The sequence below is a fragment of the Myotis yumanensis genome, unplaced genomic scaffold, assembly GCF_028538775.1.
Source record: "Myotis yumanensis isolate MYYU_CA2020_CCGP unplaced genomic scaffold, mMyoYum1.0.hap1 SCAF_2, whole genome shotgun sequence".
NCBI classification, from domain to species: Eukaryota; Metazoa; Chordata; class Mammalia; order Chiroptera; family Vespertilionidae; genus Myotis; species Myotis yumanensis.
In genome coordinates this window covers 97,447,262-97,474,323 of record NW_027223753.1, presented here as the reverse complement: position 1 = coordinate 97,474,323, position 27,062 = coordinate 97,447,262, and the positions used below count along the sequence as shown (strand labels likewise).

General features: G+C 40.1%; 1 protein-coding gene across 1 annotated transcript in view; it reads left to right on the top strand.

Moving 5' to 3' along the window:
* SLC5A7 (solute carrier family 5 member 7) overlaps nucleotides 1–24,402 on the top strand; it is a 34,948-nt gene extending 10,546 nt beyond the window's left edge. The window contains exons 5-9 of the mRNA XM_070405840.1: nucleotides 4,231–4,379; nucleotides 10,111–10,254; nucleotides 13,241–13,394; nucleotides 18,484–18,701; nucleotides 19,671–24,402. Coding sequence (XP_070261941.1) covers nucleotides 4,231–4,379; nucleotides 10,111–10,254; nucleotides 13,241–13,394; nucleotides 18,484–18,701; nucleotides 19,671–20,300 — 1,295 coding nt within the window. The 3' untranslated portion in view covers nucleotides 20,301–24,402. The remainder of the gene's footprint in view (nucleotides 1–4,230; nucleotides 4,380–10,110; nucleotides 10,255–13,240; nucleotides 13,395–18,483; nucleotides 18,702–19,670) is intronic.
* Nucleotides 24,403–27,062: the final 2,660 nt, after the last annotated feature.

The window sequence follows — 27,062 nt, the reverse complement described above, 5'->3', positions numbered from 1 at the left end:
GTCAATCTTCTTTATATTTTCAAAGAACCAACTCTTGGTTTCATTGGGGTTATGTGTGTGTGTGTGTGTGTGTGTGTGCGTGTGTGTGTGTGTGTTTTACTCTATTTCACTTATTTCTGTTCTGATGTTTACTCACTTTTGACTTTGTTTGTTGTTTTTTTATAAATTTCTTTAAGTGTGAAGTTAGTTTTGTTGCTGTTGTTTTCTTGAGATTTTTCTTGTTTCTTGAGGTAGGTCTGTAATGCTATGAATTTCCCTCTTAGGACTACTTTCCCTGTGTCCCATATATTTTGGGTTGCTGTGTTCTCATTTTCACATACTTAAAAGTATTTTTTGATTTCTTCCTTGATCTCATTGTTAACCCATTCATTGTTTAATAACATGTTATTTAGCCTTGATGTGTTTGTGTATTTTTCAGGGTTTTGTTTTTCCTTGGGATTGGTGCCTAGTTTTATATTTTATGTGTCCTTTAATTTTAAGTGATAGCCTTGCTGGGTAAAATAGCCTTGGTTGTAGGTCCTTGCTTTTTATCACTTTGAATATTACATGACTTCCCTTCTGGCCTGAAGTATTTGTGTTGAGAAATCAGCTTACAGTCTTATGGAGCTCTGTTGTAGGAGCTCCCATTACTGCTTTTCTCTTGCTGCTGTTATGATTCTGTATTTGTCTTCAATATTTGCCATTTTAATTATGATGTGTCTTGGTGTGGGTCTTTTGGAATTCATCTTGTTTGGTACTCTCTGTGCTTCCTGCACTTGTGTGTCTTTTTTCTTCACTAGGTTAGGAAAGTTTTTGGTCGTTATTTCTTCAAATACATTCTCTATCCCTTGCTCTGGCTCTCTCCTTATGGAACCTCTATAATGAGAATGTTGACATGCTTTATGTTGTCCCAAAGTTCCCTTAAATATCCTCACTCTTTCTAATATTTTTCTGTTCTGATTTTGTGGGTTTTTTCTACTTTGTTTTACAAATTCCTGATTTGATTCTTTGCTTCATCCAAACTACTTTTTATTTCTTCCAGTGTATTCTTTTTTTAATGTTTTTTATTGATTTTAGAGAGGAATAAGGGAGAGGGAGAGTGACAGGAATATCAGTGGGAGAGAGAGAAAAATATCAATTTGCTACCTCCTGCACACACCCCACTGGAAACAAGCATACAACCCATGCATGTATCCTGACCAAGAATTGAAACAGCAATATTTTGGCTCATGGGATGACACTCAACCAACTGAGCAACACCAGCCAGGGTTCCAGTGTATTCTTGATATCAGATATGCTATTCTTCATTTTTGACTGGTTCCTTTTCATGGTTTCTATGCCCCATTTCATGCTGTGCTAAATTCATTGAACATTCTAATAACCATTAATTTTAACTATTTATCTGATACATTTCTTGCCTCCAAATGATTTGGCTCTTTTTCTGGGGTGTTCTCCTGTCCTTTCATTTGGGGCCTGTTTATTTGTCTCCCACTGATGGTGCAGAGCGATTGGGACTGGTGCCAGCAGCAGGTGCGAGCAGCGGCTGCTGCCCCGATCGCTCCTCAGGAGCAGGGGGAGGTGGAGAAGCACTCAGGAGCAATCGGGGCCAGCAGCCACTGCTCGCACCTGCTGACAGCACCCAGTGGTCGGGACTGGTGCCAGGAACCGGCAGCAGGTGTGAGAGGCAGCTCTGGCGCTGGCTGCAGGTGCAAGCAGGGCTGGCACCAGCAGTGGGTCTGAGTGGTGGCTGCCAGCCCCAATCACCCCTCAGGAGAAGGGGGAGGGGCAATCAGGGCCAGCAGCTGCTGCTCGCACCTTCTGTCAGCACCGAGTGATCAGGGCTTGTGCTGGGCGCCAGCAGCAGGTGCAAGCACTGTGCGGGACCTTGGTGGATGGGAGCAAAGGATTTTCAGTAACCACCAGAGGCTATCCCCGAAGACAGTGACCAGTGCCCTGCCTTGGTCTGGTGCCCCTGCTCACCTGCTCCACATCCCGCCATGGCTGATGCCACCGTGTTCCATGCACTGCCGCCTGCTGCTGATGCCCACTATGTTCCGCGTGCACCCCCTGGTGGTCAGTACACATCATAGTGACTGGTCAGTTGTTCAATTGTTCTGCCATTTGGTCTATTTGCATATTAGGGTTTTATATATATGATTAATCTGGTCATCATTCTTCAATTCCCTGCCAGGCTTTTCCTTTTATTAATTGGTTTTTACTTAGGAAAGAAATTTAATTTTGTTACCAAAGCCAAAACACTAAGAAAATTTTGTTTGAAAAATATTTTGATTTATCTTAGATCAAAATCTTTTATAATTCTCTTTGAGATATTGGATTTTTATCTCTGGTGGGTTGCATACACTATTAGCTTACAATTGAAGAGAGATAATAGAATATAAGATAACAATTAAAATCACAGGTTTGTTGTATGTATGTTAGCATTGCTATTATTGCTGTATTTAATAATATGAATATAAACTACAACTTTTGAGAACAATGGGTAAAAGTTCTGTAAAACAATAAATCCAGATCTGGCAGTCCAAGGTAGTCCAACTGTCCACATCATAATATCCTGAATGGAAATATAGACACAAACAAACACAATAAACAAAGTCATAAAGTAAGAAAAACATACACTTGATTTCTAAGGTAGGTTAACATTTTGATGGTGAATATTACTTAAAACTGTGATGTTGAAATCTGGGGTTCTTCAATGCATTGTTGTCCCAGGAACAGGACAGGAATGCTCCACCAATAAAATAAGATAAAATAAGATAGAACTTTAACAAAGCTGAAAGAGAAAAATGATAATAGATGCAATTTGCCAATTTTATTTATTTATTTATTTTGCCTAGAAATTTGTCTCAAAGCTTGGTATCTTATACCATCTGCTATGTAATAAAAGCTAGCAGGGGTCAGAGTTAATACAAAACAGAGGGTGAATATTAATTGTAATATGTATAAGTCAGTCATTATGCTTATCATAAAGAGTTGTTTTCTCATAGGTGAGAGTACAAATATTGCATATATTTAATATTAAGTTGGAGTTTCCAACAGTTGGTGGAATTAATGTAAGTTTTTATGGTAGAATTAAATTTAAAATAGCTCATGGGATTCTGAAATTATATTATGAATTTCAGGTGCCCTCACATAAATAAGTTAGTAAAGCACTAATTTTTAAATTAGAAAGAATTTTAAAATATATCTATATCTATATACATATATATCTATAATAATAAAAGTGTAATATGCAAATTAGACTGGACATCCTTCTGGATGAAGCCTGGTCTGGGGTGCCTGCTAGTAGCCAGAGGAAAGCCCGGGTCCCGGGCGCCAGAGGGAAGCTGGTGCCAGCAGCCGGGGGAAGGAAGGCCTACTCTTGTATGAATTTCATGCACTGGGCCTCTAATATATATATATTATATATACTAGTGGCCCGGTGCACGAAATTCATGCACATTAGAAGGAAATTAATTAGAGGAAATATGTTAATATTGCTATTTGCCTTTTCTCTATAATAGAAGTATCAGAGATGAAAGAAAATTAGTAAAATGCATATGAAAATCTTCCTCCTGTCAGAGTCTGGGGCATGCCATGGGACCCAGAGTCAAGTCCCCACCCACCCGTGTGCACCTCGAAATCACGCGAGACCCAGACCCAGTTGGCCCCACCCCCATTGGATGAGATTCAGAACCGGCTGGCCCTGCCCCTGTCAAGCTCTGCCAGGCGGGGGGCACAGCCTCAGGTCCCCCATCAAGCCCTGCTAGGTGGGGGGTGCAGCCTCAGGGCCCCTGTTAAGCCCTGCCAGGTGAGGGGCACAGTCTCAGGACCCCCGTCAAGCCCTGCTGGGTGGGGGGCACAGCCTGAGGTCCCTCATCAAGCCCCACCGGGTCAGGGGGTGCAGCCTCAGTCCCCCACCCTGGCCTGGCACCACGCAGCCTCAGGTCCCTGCTGATCGCTCATTACAGCTCGTTACGGGAACACTGCCTCCGCTATGGGTGCAGCCATCTTGTGCCAAGTGAAGGAATGAGGGTCAATTTGCATATTACCTCTTCATTATATAGGATATGCATAATCAATTTACTGAGATTTAAATTTTCCAATATGAAAACTAACTTTAGCTTTCACATTTCATATGACACTGGGAAAAACATCTGCTGCTGTCACTGAACATTCAATATATTTTTAGACAAAAATCTGAATTTACTTTAGTTCCTTGATTAGAGCCTTCTCTTGTTTGTGTTCTTCCAGGAGCCACTATCAGTGTGATCATTGACGTCGATGTACATGCTTCTGTCATTGTTTCTGCACTCATTGCCATTCTGTACACCCTGGTGGGTGGTCTCTATTCTGTGGCCTACACAGACGTTGTACAGCTCTTTTGTATTTTCATAGGACTGGTAAGTGGGGTCATTCGCAGATATCCTTTCTCTCTCTCCCCCTCGACTTATTCCCTCCCTCCCTTTCTTCCTCCCTCCCTTCTTCCCTTCTTTCTTTCTTTTCTTTCCTACCTTCCTTCTTTTTCTTTTGTAAAATAAAATGTGGAATTTTATACTAACTCAGCAAAATCTAATAGAAATGTTATTTTTCATCTTGAGTAATACACAGTAAATCACATATCATTAAATGTTGTCTCTTTATAATTTAATTAAATGGAAAAATCTAGTTGTTTTGTTAGATTTTTCCAGAAAATTGTGCCCTCAGTTTACTTTTTAGAAAGGTCAAAGTCTTCCTTTCCTTCAAGTCTACATCTGATGGAAGCCTATGTGTGATCTTCCTTTAAGTTTGAAGGCAACACACTTTCCTCAACCTGAACATTTAAACCTTGGTGCTAACCTGTATGAATCTCTTATACTCCTCTTATATTAGTGTCAGTTAATCTATAAACTCCTCATAGGGCATATAAATTCTCCTCTTGGGAATTCTGTGGGTTTCAATATTAATCATCACTATTTGTGGTCTAAAAATGAAGAAAAGGCTTAATTATTATGTAAGGCACTAAAAATATTTATTATGTATTGCATATACATCCTAGGTTAAATTAAGTGATATATTTGTGCTTTATTAAATAAAAATTACTATATAATTATGAGATATGAATATTATTAGTATTACATTAAAAGCATTTTTGTTTGTTATGAACACATTTTAGTCAATGTTAAGCCTTTGCAAACTAAAATCTTAAAATGTGACCATTGTGCCTTGGCCTGTGTGGTTCAGTAGTTAGAGTGTCAGCCCATGCACCAAAGGGTTGCTGGTTCAATTCCAGGTCCAGGGCAGCTATCTGGGTTGCAGGTTCAGTCCCCAGCCTCGGTCTGGGAAAGTGCTGTGGGCAACCAATTGATGTGTCTCTCTCACATTGATGTTTCTCTCTCTCCCTCTCTCTCTCTCCCTCTCCATCACTCCTTTCCACTCTCTTTAAAAATAAATGAAAAAATATCCTTAGGTGAGAATTAACAAAAATTTTAAAAATTTGATTATTATAATTGTACATTTAATAATATCCACCACCTAAGACATACTGAAGTATACAGTAAATTGAATATGCACTCTGTGCTGGTGGCTGTGATGATTTGTGCATGTACATGACCTCAGGTGTGTATCCTACAAGAGCAACACCCTTGTGCAAAGGCCATGGACAGTGAGCTAAGACTGCTGATCATGACTCATTTCCTGTGGGTGATCTAAGCACCCTTGGTTCTCCTTGATGTTTTTTTTTTAATATCATGAAAAGCTTTTGACTCTATTAGTGTTTATACTAGCTACTTAAAATGGAAAATGAAGAATGAATTTTATACTCATATCTGGTTCTTTTGTTCTTTACTTCCTTGCATCTCTAATATACAGAAGGAACATTTAAAAGAATGAATTACAGTTATAATTATAAATTATCCATTAATTTACATAATTATAATATTTAACAATGATTACAATATTTCCTCTTTTTCTTCTAGACATTTTGTTTTCATTTCCAAGTATTTTACTCACTTATATTTTAGTTAAATTCAAAAATATTTAACTAGCTCAAGGATTTCTACATTTTTATTTTTAAATATCCAAAAGCAAGTGAGAGTGCTGAGATTCTGAGTTTTCTTAGCATCATCATAAACTTCCAGAAATACAGGTCCATTATGAATGTTAGAGATGAGGTTAGTTTGGCATATGACAGCTTTCATAAAAGATGTACTTGGTATTCTAATGAACACAGCTCCAGGGATGAATCTATTTATTCAGGATGTATTGCTTTGTATGAGACCAGAACTTAAAATATGTAAGTGCATAGATCAAATGTGCTAGTAAAACCATGCAGGGCAAATATATGTAAGGATGCATTTTAGAGTGGGTTTCTGCTACAAAATGTATCTAATTGATAAGGAATCAAGTTCTGTTTGTAACTACTTCAGGCCTTATTAAATTGGTGGAATAAAAGGCTAAATACAGGTTCTTCTTTAAGTTTCAAAGTGCTATACATACATATATAATTAATCAACTTACAGCATAAACCATCTCCTCTTCTCAGATTCTTTAATTCTATTGATTTTATCATCATCCTACAACTGTAAACTTGAGGTTCATATGTTAGTTATTTTTCCTTCTGACTTCTTTCTTCTTATTGTAATTGATAACTGTTGAATCTTTCTTTATAATTCTTTTTTGTAACAATATATTTCATTCCCATTGTCATGACTCAGCTTCAGGGCTTTACATGGGTTATATCAGTGCCACCTTATTACTCTTCCTGATTCCTCCCTTTTTGTAAACTCACTGTTCATATCTATGATAAGAAAATGAAGAAGACATTTTACTAAAATATTTTTTAAATCCAGAAGGAATTCCTCTAGCTTCTAGTTGTAACAAAACAAAATAAAAATCTCTTAGCTTACAATTCAAGGTTCTCTCCACATATCTATCTCTATGTATCCCATTTCCCTAAGCCACCATCATGCAAGCAAAGCGCCTAACCCAACAGTGTGTACATGCACTCATGTACACGTGCACACATGTGTGTGTGCATGCGCGCACACACACACACTATATTCTGCTGTTTACCTTGCTCCACATAGACCATCTGTCCCTTAACTTGCTTCTTCTTCTACAAATCAGGTACTGGGATCATGCATGAAGATTTGTTTCATCCACCAATTTCTCAATCAAATCTTTCCTTGTCACTTTAATGAATGGTTATCTTTTTCTAATTTAAATAAAACAATTTATATTATATTATTATATTATATTATTTATATTATTTATATTAATTATATTATACTAGAGGCCCAGTGCATGAAATTCATGCAAGGGAGGGTCCCTCAGCCTGACCTTCACCCTCTCACAATCCTGGACCACTGGCTCCTAATCGCTCACTGGCCTGCCTGCCTGATCTCCCTAACCACTCTGCCTGCCTGCCTGATTGCCCCTAACTGCTCGCCTGCCTGCCTGATCACCCCTAACCATTTCTGCCTTGGCCCCTGCCACCGAGGCTTCATCAGGAAGAATGTCCGGAATGACCACCGGAAGGTCGTTTGGCTGCCCAGTTTAATTAGCATATTACACTTTTATTATTATACTAGAGGCCTGGTGCACAAAAATTTGTGCACACGGGGAGGGGAAGAGGGGGGGTCCTTCAGCCCGGCCTGTGCCTTCTCGCAGTCTGGGACCCCTCAGGAGATAACGACCTGCTGGCTTAGGCCTGCTTCTGGGTGGCAGAGGGCAGGCCCAATCCCTAGGTGCAGCCCCTGGTTGGGCTCAGAGCAGGGCTGATTGGGGAGTTGGGGCGCCGCCCCCTGTCATGCACAGAGTAGGGCGGATTGGGAGGTTGCGATGCCACCCTCAGTCACGCTCAGGGTAGGGCTGATTGGGGGGTTGGGGCACCGCTCCCTATCACACTCAAGGCAGGGTCGATGGGGAGGTTGCGGCACCACCCCCTGTCAGGCACAGAGCAGGGCCAATCAGGGGGTTGGGGCGCTGCCCCCTGTCACTCACAGAGCAGGGCCCATCACGGGGGTTGGAGCTCCGTACCCTGTCACGCACAGAGCAGGGCCAATCAGGGGCTTGGGGAGCTCCCCCCTGTCATGCACAGAGCAGGCCCCATCAGGGGGTTGAGGAGCTTCCCCCTGTCACTCACAGAGTAGGGCCGATAGGGGAGTTAGGGCACCGCCCCCTGTCACACACACAGCAGGGTGGATCAGGGGGTTGGGGCGCTGCCACCATCACACTCAGGGCAGGTCGATGGGGAGGTTATGGCTCTACCCCGTCACACACAAAGCAGGGCCTGTGGGGGGGGGGGGGTTTGAGGCGCTGCCCCCTGTCACACACAGAGCAGGGCCGATCAGGGAGTTGGGGCGCCGCCACTCTCACACTCAGGGCAGGGCCTATGGGGAGGTTATGGCTCTACCCTGTCACACACAGAGCAGGGCCTGGGCGGGGGGGTGTTGGGGCGCCGCACCCTGTCACACACAGAGCTGCAGGGCGATCAGGGGGTTTGGGCGCTGCCCCCTGTCACGCTGATCCAGTGCCAGGAGGCCTCGTGGCTCCGCTGATCCCCATGCTGGGAGGCATATTACCCTTTTACTATATAGGATAGAGGCCTGGGGGCCAGCTGGTTTGCCCTGAAGGGTGTCCTGGATCAGGGTGGGGGTCCCCACTGGGGTTCCTGGCCAGTCTGAGTGAGGAGCTGAGGGCTGCTTTCAGGCTGGCAATTGACTGAAGCTCCCAACCACTCCTTTTTTTCTTTTTTTTATTCTGAACCAGCTTTAGCTCTGGCTCTAGCTCTGAGGCTTCTGCTGCTATAATTGAAACAATGTATAACTCTAGCTCTGAGATCCCAGCTGGCTGAAAGCTTTTTTCTGGGGTTTTGTTTAGCTTCTATATTTGCAACATAGTTTCTTAGAGTTGTAGCTCAGAGGCCAGCAAGTCAGGCAGGGAACGTTGCAGTCTGCAGTCACTGGAGCAAGCAAGCCTCATGTTCGCTTCCAGCTGCCTGGCTGCCAGCCGCCATCTTGGCTGACAGTTAATTTGCATAAGGATATGCTGATTAGCCAATGGGAAGGGTAGCGGTCATGCGCAATTACCATGTTTCTCTTTTATTAGTGTAGATATTATAGATTATATTATATTTTATATTAATTATATTAATTATATTATATTATATTATATTATATTATTATACTAGAGGCCCAGTGTACAATATTCAGGCATTGGAGAGGGGTGTCCCTCAGCCCAGCCTGCACCCTCTCCAATCTGGGACCCTTCGGGGGATGTCCCACTGCTGGTTTAGGCTGATTCCACAGGGATCAGACCTAAACTGGCAGTCAGACATCCCTCTCACAATTCAGGACTGCTGGCTCCCAACCGCTTGCCTGCCTGCCTGCCTGATTGCCCCTAACTGCTTCTGACTGCCAGACTGATCACCCCCTAACCACTCCCCTACCAGCCTAATCGATACCTAACTGCTTCCCTGCCGGCCTGATTGCCTCCAACTACCCTCCCCTGCCTTCCCCTGATGGCCTAGTCACCTCCAACTGCCCTTTGCTGCTAGCCTGGTTGCCCCTAATTGCCCTCCCCTGCAGACCCAGTTGCCCCCAACTGACATCCCCTGCAGGCCTGGTCCCCTGCAACTGCCCTCCCCTGCTGTCCTGGTTGCCCCTAAGTGCCCTCCCCTGCAGACTTGTTACCCACAAATGCCCTCCCCTGCCAGCCCAGTCACCCCTAACTGCACTCCCATGCCGGCCATCTTGTGGTGGCCATCTAGTGACCACATGGGAGCAACCATCTTTGACCACATGGGGGAGGCATCTTGTGCAAGGGCATGAAGGTTAATTTGCATATTACCTCTTTATTATATAGGATTATATTCTCAAGTTTAATGTTCTCCCCGCAAAGTTTCTAGTGACTTCTTCTCTACTTGACATTATTGGTACAGTTAAACACAGAAGTATGTTTACTTTAACTTCTCTAAGTCAATATTCATGATGTTCCCCAGATAACATGATTCCAGTTTCTTCTCTGTCTGAATATGAGAAACTACTGAGCTATGTGGTCTATGAAAAAAAAACCACAAGAACTAGGTGGCTAAGTCTTGGATATATTAAAGTTATAAATATTTGCCTAACAATCGAATGTCTCTGGTTGCAGTGGATCAGCGTCCCTTTCGCACTGTCACATCCGGCAGTTACTGACATTGGGTTTACGTCTACCCATGCCAAATACCAGGCTCCTTGGCTGGGCACCATTGAATCATTTGAAGTCTACACTTGGCTTGACAGTTTTCTGTTGTTGGTAAGTGGTGTCTTAACTGATAAATGCAACCTAATTTTTCCCTAAAATCAAATGCATTTTCAAGATTTAAATGTTTCTATGTAAATTTCACCTACTGGTTCATGATCATTTCTGAATATACTACTTTCTATGGAAGGATGGTGCTGACTGGTGTCAAAGCGGAGAGCAAGTGAGACCCTAAAGGATAACGGCCATGGGATTGTGTGTACACATTCCTGTTGTGCTGTAAATGAAGGGACCCCATGCCACACTCCCGGATACCTCCTCAATCTGAGGGCCAAGCCAACTAAAAGTTTTCACTTGTATTTTGAATTAGGCTTTAAAAGACAAATTCTTCTGAAATAATGAACTCATTTAGTCTCTACATAGTAAGTAAATTAGTGGTGCTGCAGCCTCACGTGTCTGAGACAAACTGGGAAAGGCATCCTCAGGGAAGAAGGCCTGGGCAGTTCGAGGCAACCTGGGAATAACAGAACCTTGGGGCAGAGGTGCTGTCAGTGAGAAGTGAGTACGGAAGAAATAAAGGCAGATCACAGATTAAGAGAAGAGGGAAAAACAAAGGGACCTACCTGCTAATTAGGAGGATTTTGTATAAAATAAAATAATTTTATATCAAAATTAAGGGGAAATTGTTTATGTTTTCTCTTTAGATGGTTCATAATTTACTATGATTTTACTTTGTCTTTGTGGTACTTGTTAAGTTTTAGCACTGAAATTAGATGTATCTATCTCAGTAAAGAATTTCCTGGTAAGAAGGCAGGAGAACAAGAACAAAAAATGTTTATTATGGAGGTGAGGGGTCTTGTTTTCCAAGGATTGTTACAAAATGTATTGGCTAAAGTTATCCTTCAATGGGTCACAATTTTGAATTTAATGGAGAAAGTATCAAGCATTATATGTGTATGTAACTGTACCTGCATGGTGGGTATGTTATGGTTATATGGAAGAGATGAGGAGATGCAGAAATGAAAGGCAATTTGTTAATAATAACACCATTGTCTGAGCAAGACATTGAAATAGAGATGAAGCACAACCCCAAGGTCCTTTCTTCTATATCAATTAGTCCTCAGGTTTGCTAATCTTCAAGATAAAGCATTATATCCAATGACTAAATTTTGCCAGCTCAAAAAGTTATATGATTAAGTCATGTTCATTCTTTAAATTGTAAAATAAGTTGAAATGAATGAATGACTTAACTATAGAAGTGAGCCTTGAAATGTCTCACCAATGGTCTATGATCTTCCACTTGTCATATAAAGGGGGATCTCTCAATCCCATTCTGAGCTGCCCACTGTCCCTGGACTAGCACAAGGTAAGGCTGACAGCTTTTCTCCCCTGGCCTATTGTGATAGCCCATCAGTGGTCTCCCTGAAGTCAGCCCTCGCACCTCTCACTCCTCCAAGCCCATTTTCCACCTGGCCACCAGAACTCCTGTTTGTCAGTGGAGGTCAGATTTTACCCTACTTGTGACCTAAATGTCAAAAGAGATTGGTATGTAAATTATTATATATCAACTCATAGAATCAGTGATATTATTGAGCAATATCAGGTTAATTATATGTTGATTCACAGTTTGCAAAACAAAAATTTGGAAAGAATATAGACTTGAGATGTGATCATTAGTTTTAGAACTTTTTTTACGTTTTTATCTTTTACTGTTAAACATGTGTGGATTTTATAACAAAGGAATTGCTCTGGAATCAGTATGTGCCAGGCCCTCTAAATTGGCACAAATGTGACAATGACTAACAAGATGGATTTTCCTGAGTTGAGAGCTGGGTGAGAGAAACAGGCAATTATATGGGAAACCCATTCATCAATTCTTTCATTCATATGATATACAGTATGTTTATTAAACACCAACTCTATGCCAGTCAGAGGAATGTGACAGCAATGAATGGGAAGGTATTTTCCCAGCCTTCCCTCTATCCATTCCCACATACCCTGACTTCCATTTCCACAAAACACATAGTGTTCTCATAGCTGCTTCATCATTCTTTTTCTTTCTTTCTTTTTCTATTGGATTCTCTCCCAGGTACTCTCTCCTCTCTTCATCTCCATCTAGTGACACTCTCCCAGGACTTAAGGACTTATTCAAATGTCATTTCTGTAGGTTTCCCTAATTACTAGGCAGTTGTGCTTCATTGTGCCTTTCCACCCCTTAGTTACCCCCAAATAAGTAATTGCTTCCCGCTTCTGTTCCCATACACACCTCTTTATAGCAGGCAATACATTATATAATAGTTCAATGTCACCAAGCTTTTTTCACAGTATTTCCTCAATATAAATTTTAAATATACTCTCAATGTAGGTAAATGTACTTATAAATTATTTATATACACTTTACTGATACATTGTATACTTTAATAAAATAGCCATATGAGGTTTAGGTATGAGGTAAAATGAGTACCAATAGAAGTTCTGATAATTTGGATGCCGAGTGCATTGTCTGGAGGCTCTGCACACCCTGCTTTGGAGAACCCTGCACTGCACTGACTCTCCTGGTGGACAGGGACCCAGAGAAGAGCCATCCCTGCTCCTCTTTGTGCTCTGACAACCATTACCTTGCCTGGCACATACCAGAGTTCAGAAATATTCATTGGGCTGTATGGATTCAAATTTTAAAACGCCATGTTTTCAGAATCTTAACTTTTGAGGCAATTTTGTGGGGGTTAGTTCCTCCAGATAAGAACAAAGAGACTTCTAGGACATTGTAATACAGCTTAGAGTAGGTAGATTTAGGAAAAGATTGTCTTGTGTAATTACGAAGGAAAAGAACTGGAAGAAATTCCACACAATTGTAAATATGGTAATAACAAAATAATAACCATTGAGGTATATGGCATATAGGACCATTCTTTATACTTTAGCAATATACATACAACTATTCTGAATGTGATTATATAAATATAATCTCATGTTGAAAGTATCTAATACATGCTATTTGCCTCTAATAAAATCCTGAGTCCCTTTGGTTCCCATGCAGATGTTGGGTGGAATCCCATGGCAAGCCTACTTCCAGAGAGTCCTCTCTTCATCCTCAGCCACCTACGCTCAGGTGCTATCCTTCCTGGCAGCTTTTGGATGCCTGGTGATGGCTATACCGTCTGTACTCATCGGGGCCATTGGAGCATCAACAGGTACCTCTCTTGCAGCTTCACTCATTGACCCACTCAAGCTCCAGCAAAGTTACCAATTGCCACAGTCCACAGCTACTCTCCCTCTCTCACTGTCCTCTTTACCCACACATAGTCCATTGTTATAGTGTTTAACAAATTGTATTATACATTCCTAGTCTCCAAACATTTTCCAACTTCTCATCCCACTAATAAAATATTTATAATCATCCCCTCCCCGGACATTGTTATATTTATCAACTGTGTATATGTAATCCTGTCAGCCGTTCTACTCAATCAAGGTACAATTCACATCTGTGCAGAGGAGAGAGACTCTAAAAAATATCTATTTCTGTCTCACCCCACAGGGATTTTACTTTGATAATTAAGATAGAGCCAGTAACCAGGGTTTTTTAAGTCCCCTTGATGAATCAAAGTACAGCCAGAAGTTTGCCTGCCATTACCATGACCACTTTAAACCTGAAAGTGCTGTTTTACCTTTCAATTGTTTGTTAATGAAGTTTTTCTTCTTAGAGAAATCAGTCAATAATTGTGTAGATAAAGATAAACTAAGGCACTAAGTCTCCCAGAGAATAACTTATTCAAGTTGGTAAAAAGAGCATTATAAAATCTTTGCCTCCCAGTTAGCCTCTATCTTGAACAGTTTTTAAATCTCACCCTTAATTTTACTGAACTTATTGATTTTTCCCGAATCATATGTTCCCTTGTTATACACGTTTTGAGTATTTTACACGAATATGTCATATTAGCCCTGTAGGTTCAGCTAATTAAAACAGACTCCAGAAGTTGACCTTTTACTCTGCTGTGCTTGTAAATATTATCCAGGATGATACCCACAGTTTGTAGAGCTATTTATTGGATGACAAATTTTAAGAGAGCAGTTATGGTTCATATAGTATGCTTTTATTCCAGTTGTACATACATGACATAAGCAAACATTTAAAACAATGTCTGATAATGGTGACTGAGTGCCTTTGAATAAAAGATAGTATTTATGTCACAATCACAAGACAGATCTGGCTATTAGTGTATGCATGTGTGTTGCAGGACAATCCACTGAAAAAAATATAAAATTTATTTTTTATGGATTAAGTAGACATTTTAGTTGCTGTTTTTTTTGGTATCATGACATATCAGTTAATGCTATAAAATTGGCTTCATCAAATCATGGCTTTAACAATTGTAATGGAAAATGGGTTGGGCAGGGGCGGGGAATGGCAAGGGAAAAGACTCCTATTTGATTCTCTAATCATGACATTACAGAAGTTAGACAAATAAAAAAGAGCTATATTAATGTACATGTATTCTTTAGCATATGCTAGTACAGAAGTACCCCATTATCCACGGAGGATACATTGCAAGGCATGCAATGAAGGCCTGAAATTGCAGGTAGTACCAAATATCATATAGTAAGTCCTCACTTAACATCACTGGTAGGTTTTGTGACTTTAAGCAAAATGATGTATAATGAAATCAACTTTACCATAGGCTAACTGGTAATAAGCAAGAGTTAGGTTCCTATAAGATCCCATCAATAATATAACAAAACTAGAGGCCCGGTGCATGAAATACATGCCTTCAAGGAGCATCCCTCATCCTGGCCTGCACCCTCTTGCAGTCTGGGAGCCCTCGGGGGATGTCTGAGTGGTGGGGAGCAGGCTTAAGATGGCAGTCGTATATCCTTAGTGCTGCCACGGAGGTGGGAGAGGTTCTAGCCACTGCCACTGTGCTCTCCAGTGGTAAATCTGGCTTCTGGCTGAGTGGCTCTCTTGTGGGAGCACACTGACCACCAGGGGGAAGCTCCTGCATTGAGCGGGATCAGGCCGAAACCGGCTCTCTGACATCCCCCAAAGGGTCACAGATTGCAAGAGGATGCAGGCCAGGCCGAGGGACCCCACTGGTGCATGATCAGGGCCAGGGAGGGATGCGGGAGGTTGGCTAGCCAGGGAGGTACCGTGGGGGGGATCCAGGGCATGTCCTGCCCATTTTGCCCAATTGGCTGGCAAGCTAACCTATCAGTCACAGTGTCTTCCCCCTGGTGGTCAGTGCACATCATAGTGAGAGGTTTAGCAGCCTTAGCAAATCATTAGCATATTACACTTTGATTGGTTAAATGAACGACTGGAGGACTGGACGACCAGACACTTAGCATATTAAGCCTTTATTATATAGGATGATACTGACTGAAATGACATTATTCAAAGACCTTATGTATATGCTATGTTTTATTTTATACATACACTAGAAGCCTGATGCACGAAATTCATGCAAGGGGCTCGGCCCTTGAAGCCACAGTGGCTTGCCTCAGCCTGAGGCAACCACGGTGGCTGCCTTGGCCCTTACAGTCCCAGCTTCTTCTGGAAGGTTGTCCAGAAGGATGTCCCATCTAATTAGCATATTATGCTTTTATTATTATAGATACCTATGATTAACTTTAACATACGTTAGGCACACTAATAGATTAACAACAATCTAATCTAATAAAAGAGAAACAGGCAAATGGGCAGTACCTTTGCTATGCCCCAAGCCATGCCCACCAGCCAATCAGAGCGACTATATAAAAATTAACCTAACCAAGATGGTGGCCGGCAGCCACGAAGCTGGAGCAAGCAGGAGGCTTGGTTGACCCGGCGATGGAGGAAGCCAAGCTTCCTGCCTGCCCTGGCTGGCTGTGGCCTCCACTAAAGGCAATAAAGTTCCAATTATAGAAGATAAATAAATCCCAGATACCTGCTTCCAGCCAGCCTCCACTAGGAGCTTGGGTGGCTGGGGGCCGTGGCCAGCCTGAAAAGAGCCATCAGCCCCTCACCCAGGCTAGCCACACCCTCATGGGGTGAGGGTCCCTGCTGGGGGTTTGGCAGCCTGAAAACAGCCATCAGCTCCTCACCCAGACTGACCAGGCACCCCAGGAGGACCCCTCTCCCTGAAGCAGGTGTGACCAACCTGAAAATGGCCCTCAGCCCCTCACCCAGGCTGGCCAGGCACTCCAGCGGGGACCCCCACCCTGAAGGGGGTGTAGCAAGTCTGAAAACGGCCCTCACCCAGGTTGGCCAGGCACCCTAGCGGGAACCCCACCCTGATCCAGGACACCCTTTAGGGCAAGCCAGCTGGCCCCCACCCAAGCACCAGGCCTCTATCTATGTAATAAAAGAGTAATATGCAAATTGACCATAACAGCAGAACAACTGGGAATGACTGGTCACTATGACACACACTGAGCACCAGGGAGCAGATGCTCAATGCAAGAGCTGCCCCCTGGTGGTCAGTGCGCTCCCACAGGGGGAGCTCTGCTCAGCCACAAGCCAGGCTGACAGCTGCCAGTACAGCAGTGGTGGTGGGAGCCTCTCTCGCCTCCTCAGCAGTGCTAAGGATATTCGACTGCAGCTTAGGCCTGCTCCCTGCTGGTAAGTGGACATCCCCTGAGGGCTCCTGGGCTTCCAGTTTAGGCCCAATCCCCTAGGGAGCAGGCCTAAGCCAGTAGGTGGACATCCCCCAAGGGGTCCCAGACTGCGAGAGGGCGCAGGCTGGGCTGATGGACCCCCCCCCCCCCAAGTGCACAAATTTTTTGTGCACCGGGCCTCTAGTAACTAATAATAAAATAGAAGAATTACAACATTATTTTGTAATAAAAGTGATGTGAATGTGGTCTTCCTCTCAAAATATCTTATTCTGTGGTACTCATCCTTTTTTTCTTGTGATGAGGGGAGATGATGCAATGCCTACATAATGAGATACAGTGAGGTGACTGGCATAGGCACTGTGACACTGCCTAAGGGTTACTTAAGCTCAAGCACTGTGATACCAGACAGCTACTGATACCACAATGACTGATGGTGGGAGCATGTATAGCATGGATGTATCTATGGCCAGATTGGGTGGGACCATACAAGACTGCATCACACACTAAAATGTGGTACAATTTAAAACATATAAATTGTTTATTTCTGGAATTTTCTAATTTCAGATCAAGGCTGATAGTGAGTAACTGAATCCAGTGAAAGCAAATCCACAGATGGGTAACTACTGTATAACTAAATATTAAGGGAGCTATCAATTAAAAAATACTTATGTTTCAAATCCTTTTACCACAGAGTCCAAAAACCTTCTGAAAATTTCAGCCTGGTATCTGCACTATTTTTAAAATATGTTTTTATTGGTTTTAGAGAGAGAAGACAGGAAAGGGAGAGAGAAAAACTTCTATGAGAAAGAAAAATCAATCATTTGCCTCCTGCACACCTCCTACTGGGGACCCACCTGCAACCCTGGCATGTGCCCTGATCAGGAATCCAACCAGTGACTTCTTCCTGAAGGGAATGATGCTCAACCAACTGAGCCAAACAGTCCAGGCATATCTGAACTTTTTAATCAATAAAAAGGGAATTTCCTTTATCTATCATACTTCCTATTTCTAGTAACTGATAACTAATATAAAAAGGAATTTAATTGGGAAGAAGTAATGCTGAGGAAGCTCCAAACCCAAGTTTATATACAGAAAGAGGATGAGTGAGAATAGCCCCAGTACTGTCTTCATCCATTTATGCATTTATACCTGAAGACTAAGGAATGAAACATTGTGTCTGTTCAAATGACTGAAGAAATCATCTATGTTTCAGTTTAATACTTTGTATATGATTCTGTACAATGGAATGCCACAATTTCAGAAGATGTAGGTAGGTAGGTAGGTAGGTAGGTAGGTATGTAGGTAGATGATAGATTGGTAGATGATAGATGATAGATGATAGATAGATAGATACATAGATAATAGATAGATAGATAGATAGATAGATAGATAGATAGATAGATAATAGATAGACAGATAGATAGATGATAGGTATATCTATCACAACCATATTCCATGCTGGTCTTTTGAATAAGACTAAGTATAACCAAAACCCATTAGAATCTAGGACCTATAAGGTAATTTCACTTGACCAGTACATACCTGGTTAGAGTAATTAGACTTCCCACCTAATTAAGCTAATTCATACATTCTGATTTTGTCTTAAAAACTATCCAGTAAATAAGATGACCCCAGATTGACAAAGAATATATAACTTTTGGTTCTCCTTATGCTTTTGTTTCTATTCAATAGACTGGAACCAGACTGCATATGGGATGCCAGATCCCAAAAGCAATGAAGAAGCAGACATGATTTTACCGATTGTTCTGCAATATCTCTGTCCTGTGTACATTTCTTTCTTCGGTCTTGGTGCAGTTTCTGCTGCTGTTATGTCATCAGCAGATTCTTCTATCTTGTCAGCAAGTTCAATGTTTGCTCGAAACATCTATCAGCTTTCATTCAGACAAAATGTAAGAAGGATGTCTTAAATCTTACATTCTTGTTTTGTTGTTGTCTTTGTTAGTATATTTATTATGTATGTAATATTACATACTTATTAATATTATATATTAAAATTTGACCCTACTTTCATTAAGCACATAAGGTTAAGTAATGAGTTTCACTTATGCTATATATAGGTATTTTTAATGCATGTTATCACTCATGTTAATACTAAAGGAAACAAAGAAATATAACTGTTTCCCAAGATGTTTAGTTACATTGTTACAATTTAAACCCTCCTGTCTAGTGAAAGAGTAATGAAACCTAAAATATCTTAGAATAACTTTGAGTTTAATCAAACATGTTAAGAAACTGAGAACTCTAGTAGAAGTAGAACATGGTAAATTATTTCATGGGGATTTGTGTTAACATCTGTCTTTACTCTTCACTTGACTCTTAAGTCCACCTTTGTCCAAAACTAATCTCCCAATTTGGTTTCTTTACTACGTCTAGTGGCTGTAGAACACCATGCTACTGTGGGCTACTGAGGGTCCCTCTGCCCTTCTCCACCTTCTTCCTTGACTAAGTCTTTGCCTTTCTCTAGATTTTCTACGTCACTGTTAACAAAATGTTCCCACTTGTTTTTGAAAGTGGTAGCCTTAAAGATGGTAGGATTCCTATGGAGAGAAGAAGCAAGGATAAACCATGCCTCCTCACTGCCACATAAGAACTATTTCTTAATATGTAAAATGAGCAAAGCCCCAAACCCCCACCTTTGTGCTCTTCTTCTATGACAGCAGGTTAGCTCAGCTCATCACTGGCCCTGCACAGTCCTGGAAAGGTGTGGGTGGTCTGTCCCTGCATGCTGTACTCAGCAACCTTCCCAAAGGCCAGCTAGATTGCTTGCTTCATAGGCTGTGTTTTAGGTTGTTTTTCCCATAAGTTGAGCCAATTGAAAGCAAGGAATTCTTTTGACCAGCTGTGGCAATTTCTTGCAGGCATCAGACAGGGAAATCGTGTGGGTCATGCGAATCACAGTGTTTGTGTTTGGAGCTTCTGCAACAGCTATGGCACTGCTCACAAAGACCGTTTACGGGCTCTGGTACCTCAGCTCAGACCTCGTTTACATCATCATCTTCCCGCAGCTCCTCTGTGTGCTCTTCGTCAAGGGAACCAACACGTATGGAGCCGCCGCAGGTTATGTATCTGGCCTCTTCCTGAGAATAACTGGCGGGGAGCCGTATCTGTACCTGCAGCCCTTGTTCTTTTACCCCGGCTATTACTCTGATAAGAATGGCATATACAATCAGAGGTTCCCCTTTAAAACTCTGGCCATGGTGACCTCATTCTTAACCAACATTGGCATTTCTTATCTAGCCAAGTACCTATTTGAAAGCGGAACCTTGCCACCAAAATTAGATGTGTTCAATGCTGTTGTTGCAAGGCACAGTGAAGAAAACATGGATAAGACCATTCTGGTCAAAAATGAAAATATTAAATTAGATGAACTTACACCTGTGAAGCCCCGACATAGCATAACTCGCAGCTCAACTTTCACCAATAAGGAGGCCTTCCTTCAAATGGATTCCAGTCCCGAAGGGTCTGGGACTGAGGATAATTTACAATAGCCCATCTAAACAAAACACTGCTTTCTCAGACTTATGTAGCAGGCTAGTGCTGGAGGGATGGTGTGAAGCATGTAAAATATATTTAAAAATAACATCCAGGAAGACAAAAGTCCATATAAAAGTGCACTTGTACAAGCGCAGGCCATGCTAGGAGTACCTATGAAAGCATCAGCTTTGTTTCTCTTTGCTGTTTCTCAGTCCCACTTGGTTTTGTCTCTGGATAGTTTTCCTAAATTTTCAGTAATAAGTAAAGCCCCACTCAAAGAACAGAGGGCCAAACGGAGTAGCTTTATTATGAAAAAATGAAGTAGAAATGAAGGAACCAAGGCAATTAGGTCATTTGATCCAGACCTTGTCTGCTAACACACTGGTGAATGTAGTTTAATCACCTCCCAGAAGCTATGAGCATGACACACTGTTACACCAATGAATGGTGCAACGAATGAGCCAGCTGATTTTCTTGATGTATGATGCACCCCTTAACTTATGTTCTTAACTATAGCACATGTTGAATATGCAATTTGTTTTTCTGTTGGTAGTGGCATGTATTACTCTGAGCATAGGCAAGCAAACACAAAACATTTTATGGTGATTTTTTTATGTGCAGGGTGATAGGAAAATAGAATCCATTTGCGTGGAGGAGCACTGGCTTTTTGAGTGTGTCCACAGCCACTGTATGCGCTGAGGAGAGTACCTGGGGCAAGGAAGACATGGGTAGTGGGCAACCTTAAAGCCATAAACACAAAGGTCATTAAGAAGAAGTAACAGGAAAAACAGTGGATTTTTATCTTCATTTTAAGTTTATGAAGTTCTGATTCATGATTAAAGAAGTAATGTCTTGGCTTGGAAGTGAATGCGAGCCATGTGTAAGGTGAGGTAGCTCCATAGCACCAATTAAGGCTAATGAGAGACAAACTGTGAGTCCTGACAGGAGTAAAACTAAAAAAACAAAACCCACCGATTTATTTATTTATTTATTTATTTATTATTTATTTAAATTTTTATTACACTTTATATTCAACATTATTTTGTATTACTTTCAGGTGTAAAGCATAGTATTTAGACAGTCATATTTTACAGGATGATCACCTTGATATTTCTGGTACCCACCTGGCACCATACATAGTTACTACAATATTACTGAATTTATTCCTTATATTATATTTCACATCCCTCTGACTATTCTGATTACCAATTTGTACTTTTTAATTCATTCAACTGTATTAATGAGGATAATTTATTGCTAAGAGTATGAGAGGTGCTGGGGTTGGTGCTGGGTGAAAAAGGTGAAGGAGTTAAGCAAAAATATCCCGAACAAACTCGTAGACACAGACATCAGTATGGTGAGTACCAGAAAGGAAAGGGGTAGGGGCTGGTAAAAGAGGGTAACGAAGGGATAAATGGTGATGGAAGGGACTAGAATTTGGATGGTGAATAAACAATACAATATACAATTAACATATTATATAATTGTACAATTGAAACTTATATAATTTATTAACCAATATCACCCGAATAAATTCAATAAAAATACATTTTAAAAAACCTACTTCATAGCACTTTTTCATATAAGCCAGTCTTAGGCACTGGACAAATCACCACTACAACAAGTATACAGTGAATTTTATAGTGTGGAAGAAAGCATAAAGTAAAAATAAGTCCTAAAGGGAAGAAGCACCAATTTTAACATTTCGTGTCTACATAACTTTCATGAGGTTGGTCACTAAATATTATTTCGTTCCTTTTCTAGAGTGAAAAATATGTGTGCGTATATATAATGGTTTATATCCATTTTAGAATTCTAAATGCTTTCCCACCAGTGACATAACAGGGATAATTGAAGCTGTGTGTAACAAAGCAAAGAAAACTGTTGAGCTGAAAAATTACCTGAGCATTTGACCCAATTAAGAAAAGCAGACTGAATTATTCAAATGAAAGCACTTTTTCTAAAAGTATTTCCTTTCTGTGATTCTTAGATGAAGTGAGGTTCATTCAATGATGGACATTCTGTATAAAAGTGGTGATTGAGAAGCTAGACTTCCTGTTTTTAATTGTACTTGTTTAAAAGCATTAGATACTATATCTTTGTTATTAAACATGAGTTCAATTTACAGGGTAATTTTAAAACATAAAATTGAATAATTTTACCTATTGTAATATCCCATATTTTTAATGCTTTAGCAAATCTTGATGGTGACTATGACATTGCACTCAGAATCTCTACAGAACATCATCTGTACATAAATGAAAAGAGAGTTCTTTCTACTCATTTATTTGCTCAGAATCTGCTCCATGCTCAGTGCCCTCTGGAGAACTTGCAAGGAGCAGTTTGGGAACCACTAAGAGCGGGCGTCCTCAGATTCTCAGACATTGATTGAGAAAAGAGCCAGGGGCAGGAAAAACATTAGAGTAAAACTACACTGATGACATAACTTGACATGTAAAAGTGATTAATTGATGGGGCTACAGTGTCTGGAAAACATGACACTTCAGATGTGCCATGTTTTCTAGCCTACTACCTGAATCATATTTGTATCCATTTTATCACCACCCATTTTTGTTTCAACCTATTTAGGCTTGCGTGTTTACAGAAAATCTTGGTAACAGAGTACAGCATTATAGCAGAGTACAATAGGGGAGTTTACTCTCTTTACAGACATTTTACACTGTTGTCTGGCAATAATTGTTCAAACAATCATGAAATCCAGTGAAAAAGAATAAATATTAATAGTGAAAATTAATTTTATTTCATTCATTTTGTAGAAATAGAAAGATGAAGGGGAAATAGTTTACTTTATCAAAAATATTAAAAACTAGATAACTCATTTTAGCTACCACATAATGTTCTATTTTATTAAACCTACTAGAGGCCCAGTGCACAAATTAATGCACCAGTGGGATCCCTCAGCCTGGCCTGCAGGATCAGGCTGAAACTGGCACTCTAGCATCCCTTGAGTGGTCCTGGATTGCGAGAGGGTGCAGGTCAGGCCGAGGACCCAACCAATGCACAATCAGGGCTGGGGAGGGACACAGGAGGTTGGCCAGCTGGGGAGGGACCACAGGAGGGCTCCAGGGCATGTCCAGCCCATCTTGCTCAGTCCTGATCAGCTGGACCCCAGCAGCAAGCTAACTTACTGGTTGGAGCATCTGCCTCCTGGTGGTCAGTGCATGCCATAGTGAGCCGTTGAGCAGCCTTAACATATCATTAGCATGCTACACTTGGATTGGTTGAATGGCCGACCAATGACCAGACACTTTGCATATTAGGCATTTATTATATAGGATTATTTTCTACCTATTCTCAAACTAGATGATTTTAAAAGCCTAGGTTACTAGAAAAACCCACTAAAAAATGCTGAGTGAAATAAGCAAGATGATTTTTTAAAGGAACAAAAATAGTAAAAGATCAAGAGGAATGAAATAATAATTGTAGAGTCTTTAATTAAGAACCTTCACAAACAAATTTACCCCAGTTTCCAAGGAAGGAATAAAGTTGTGAAGTGCACAAGACAATGTTTTATGCTCATCACTTGCACTGTGATGAGCATAAAACAGGTATTAGAGATATCATAGGCATTAGAGACATCGCAGGTATTAGAGACAGCTTTGTACTCTTCCAGCTTTGCTCAGTGGACATAATTTTCAAAAACCCATTCTCAATAAAAATAAAGCAACAGAAACATTTTAGACACTGGCTATATTAACCTTGGAGGCAATGCCTGTATAATAAAGCATTAGAATAAAACATTTTATATTTATACTCTTACACTATTAGAATATGCTTATTGGGTAATTTCAGTTTCTTCACACATGTTTTTCAAAACATCAAACTTGTAGATGCAACACAACTGTAGAGTCACCAACAAGCTTTCAAATACCAGTGTCAAAATCCAATTTCATTGCTACACTTGTAAGTAATGATTTTTATGTGAATATTAAATGAATGTAAGCTTAAAATAAGTTCATCTAATGTAATGGCTATTAGCTTTCTTATTTAGAAATAATAAATTAGCATTGTATCTTAAAGATAAATCAAGACTTTCTTTTTAGTCTTTCAGAACATTTACTGTGATATAATGTATGATTTATTGTAGGTTTGCTACTGAATGAACAGATATATAAAATGTTGCTAAACATATATTTTTGTCTGTTAAAACACATAAGAAAATTTGCAACTCTACATGTAAATGTTTTAAATGTGATGGTTCTATATTAAATTGTGCTCATATAATTCAGCATATTCTTGTCCAGGTTTGACTTTTTGGGGCCCTTTCTTCAAACAAATATAAATGATGCTTCAAGACAAATGCACAATGGGATTGAAATAAACCATCCAACTAATGGAACTTGTGTAAATGCCAAATGGAAATGTTGCACCTGCATAAGTCTTGGGGAAATATATGATATCATATCTCAAAATAAGTGAATTATTTTTATTGGAATAGAAGTGCAACCATGATACACAAACCTTTCTTTGAATCAAAGAAGTCAATAGATATCATATATATTCAACTAATATCGAAATCTGATGGTAAAAACCAAATAGCTGTCTGATAATTGTTGATGTAGGATATAAAATCACTAAATGACAAACTGGTTCCCATTATGCTTTAAATATGTACTTCATATCTCTTACCAAACTCTCAAGGTGTCTTTAAAAGTGTAACTACATATAACGTCGAGTGAACTGCAGCCTCTTACACCTTAATCATAAACATTTGTGCCTTAGGATGTCTATAGGGAGCAGGGATTTAGAGAGAGCTTAAGGATGAATGAAGGAAAGCATAGGTAGTTGTGGCAGGAGACATCACAACCATTGGTCTATCATTGTGGACACACTTATAAAGAACATGCATTTTTGCTTAACCACAAATCTATGCTCTAGAGGAAATTATTAGGAGCTAGAAAAGAGTGTCTAAAATATGATATTGAAGCCTGTGTTTGCTTTCTTTATTTTACTCAATAGTGTTAAGAGAGTTTAATTTGATCATTAGCATTCTCCTTAGACAGATATTCAGAGAGAGATCCAGGGAGCTACAAGATAATGATAAATTATATTAATTAGCCAGAAAAAAGCTCCAAATTGTAAAAACAGACATTTCATATTTTTATTTATTTTATTTTTTATTTATTAATGTACTTTTTATTTTTGATAGTATTACAGATATCTCCCATTTACCCCCATTTACCCCACTCTTCTCAGCCCCTACCCACTCACCCCAGGTCTTCATGGCTTATTGCCCATGTCCATGGGCTATGCACGTAAGTATATAAGTTCTTTGGTTTAGCTCTTCTCATCCCCTCAATCCCACATTGAGGTATGTCGGTCTGTTCCATGCTTCCATGCTTCAGATCTCATTTTATTGGTCAATTCATTTTGTTCATTAAATTCCACAAATAAGTGAGATTATGTAATATTTGTCTTTCTCAGATCGGATTATTTCACTTAGCATAATATTTTCCAGGTCCATCCATGCTGCCCAAAGAGTAAGAGATCCCTCTTTCTGACAGCTGCAGAGTATTTCATTGTGTAAATGTCACATAGCTTTTTTATCTACTCATGGGCCCTTCGACTGTTTCCAAATTTAGCTCTTGTAAATAATGCTGCTATGAATATAGGAGTGCATTTATTCTTTCTGATTGGTGTTCTAGGGGTTTTAGAATAGATTCCCAGAAGTGGAATCCCTGGGTCAAATGGGAGTCCATTTTAATTTTTCTGAGGAAACTCCATACTGTTTTCCATAGTGGCTGCACCAATCTGCATTCCCACCAACCATGAACTAGTGTTCCCTTTCCTTCACATCCTTAACAGCACTTGTTGTTTGTTTATTTTTTAATAATAGCCAATCTGACAGGTTAATAGTGACTGACCTAGTATGCCATTTAAGGCCTATTTCCTTGGGTTTTGTTTGTTTTTGTTTGTTTTTGTCTGGAATATCTATTCAGTGATGTCAGTGGGTGTTAAATTCCTCTACTGTTACTGTATTGCTATCAATCTCTTCCTTAAATTCCATCAAAAGATGTTTTATGTACTTGGGTGCTCCTATATTGGGTTTATATATGTGTACAAAAGTTGTGTTTTCTTGTTGATTCATTCCCTTTAGTATTATGAAGTGACCTTCTTTGTCTCTTGTTATGGCTTTTGTTTTGAAGTCTACTTTGTTTGATATGAGCATTGCTACCCAGATTTTTTTTCCTTTCCATTTGTATGGAATAGATTTCTGATCCCTTCACTCTCAGTCTGTGAGTATCTTTTGTTCTCTTGTATATATATATATATATATATATATATATATATATATATATATCATGTTTTCTTATCCATTCAGTTACCGTACATCCTTTAACCAGAGCATTTAATCTATTTACATTTAAGGTTATTATTAATAAGTATTTATTTATTGCCACTTTTATTTCTTTATGCCTATGATCCTCTCTCTCTCTCCAGTTCTTCTTTTTTCTTAAAGCAGTCTCTTTAACATTTCTTACATTGCTGGTTTGGTGGTAATGTAGTCCTTTAACTTTTTTTTCTTTTGTTTGGAAAGTTTTTTATTTCTCCTTTAATTTTACATGATAGCCTTGCTGGATACTGTAGTATTAGATTTAAGCCCTTGCTTTTCATTACTTTGAGTACTTCATGCCATTTCCTTCTGGCCTGAAGTGTTTCTATTGAGAAGTCAGCTGACATTCACATGGGAACTCCATTGTAGGTAATTTTCTGTCTCTTTCTTGCTGCCATTGAGATTCTTTCTTTGTCTTTAA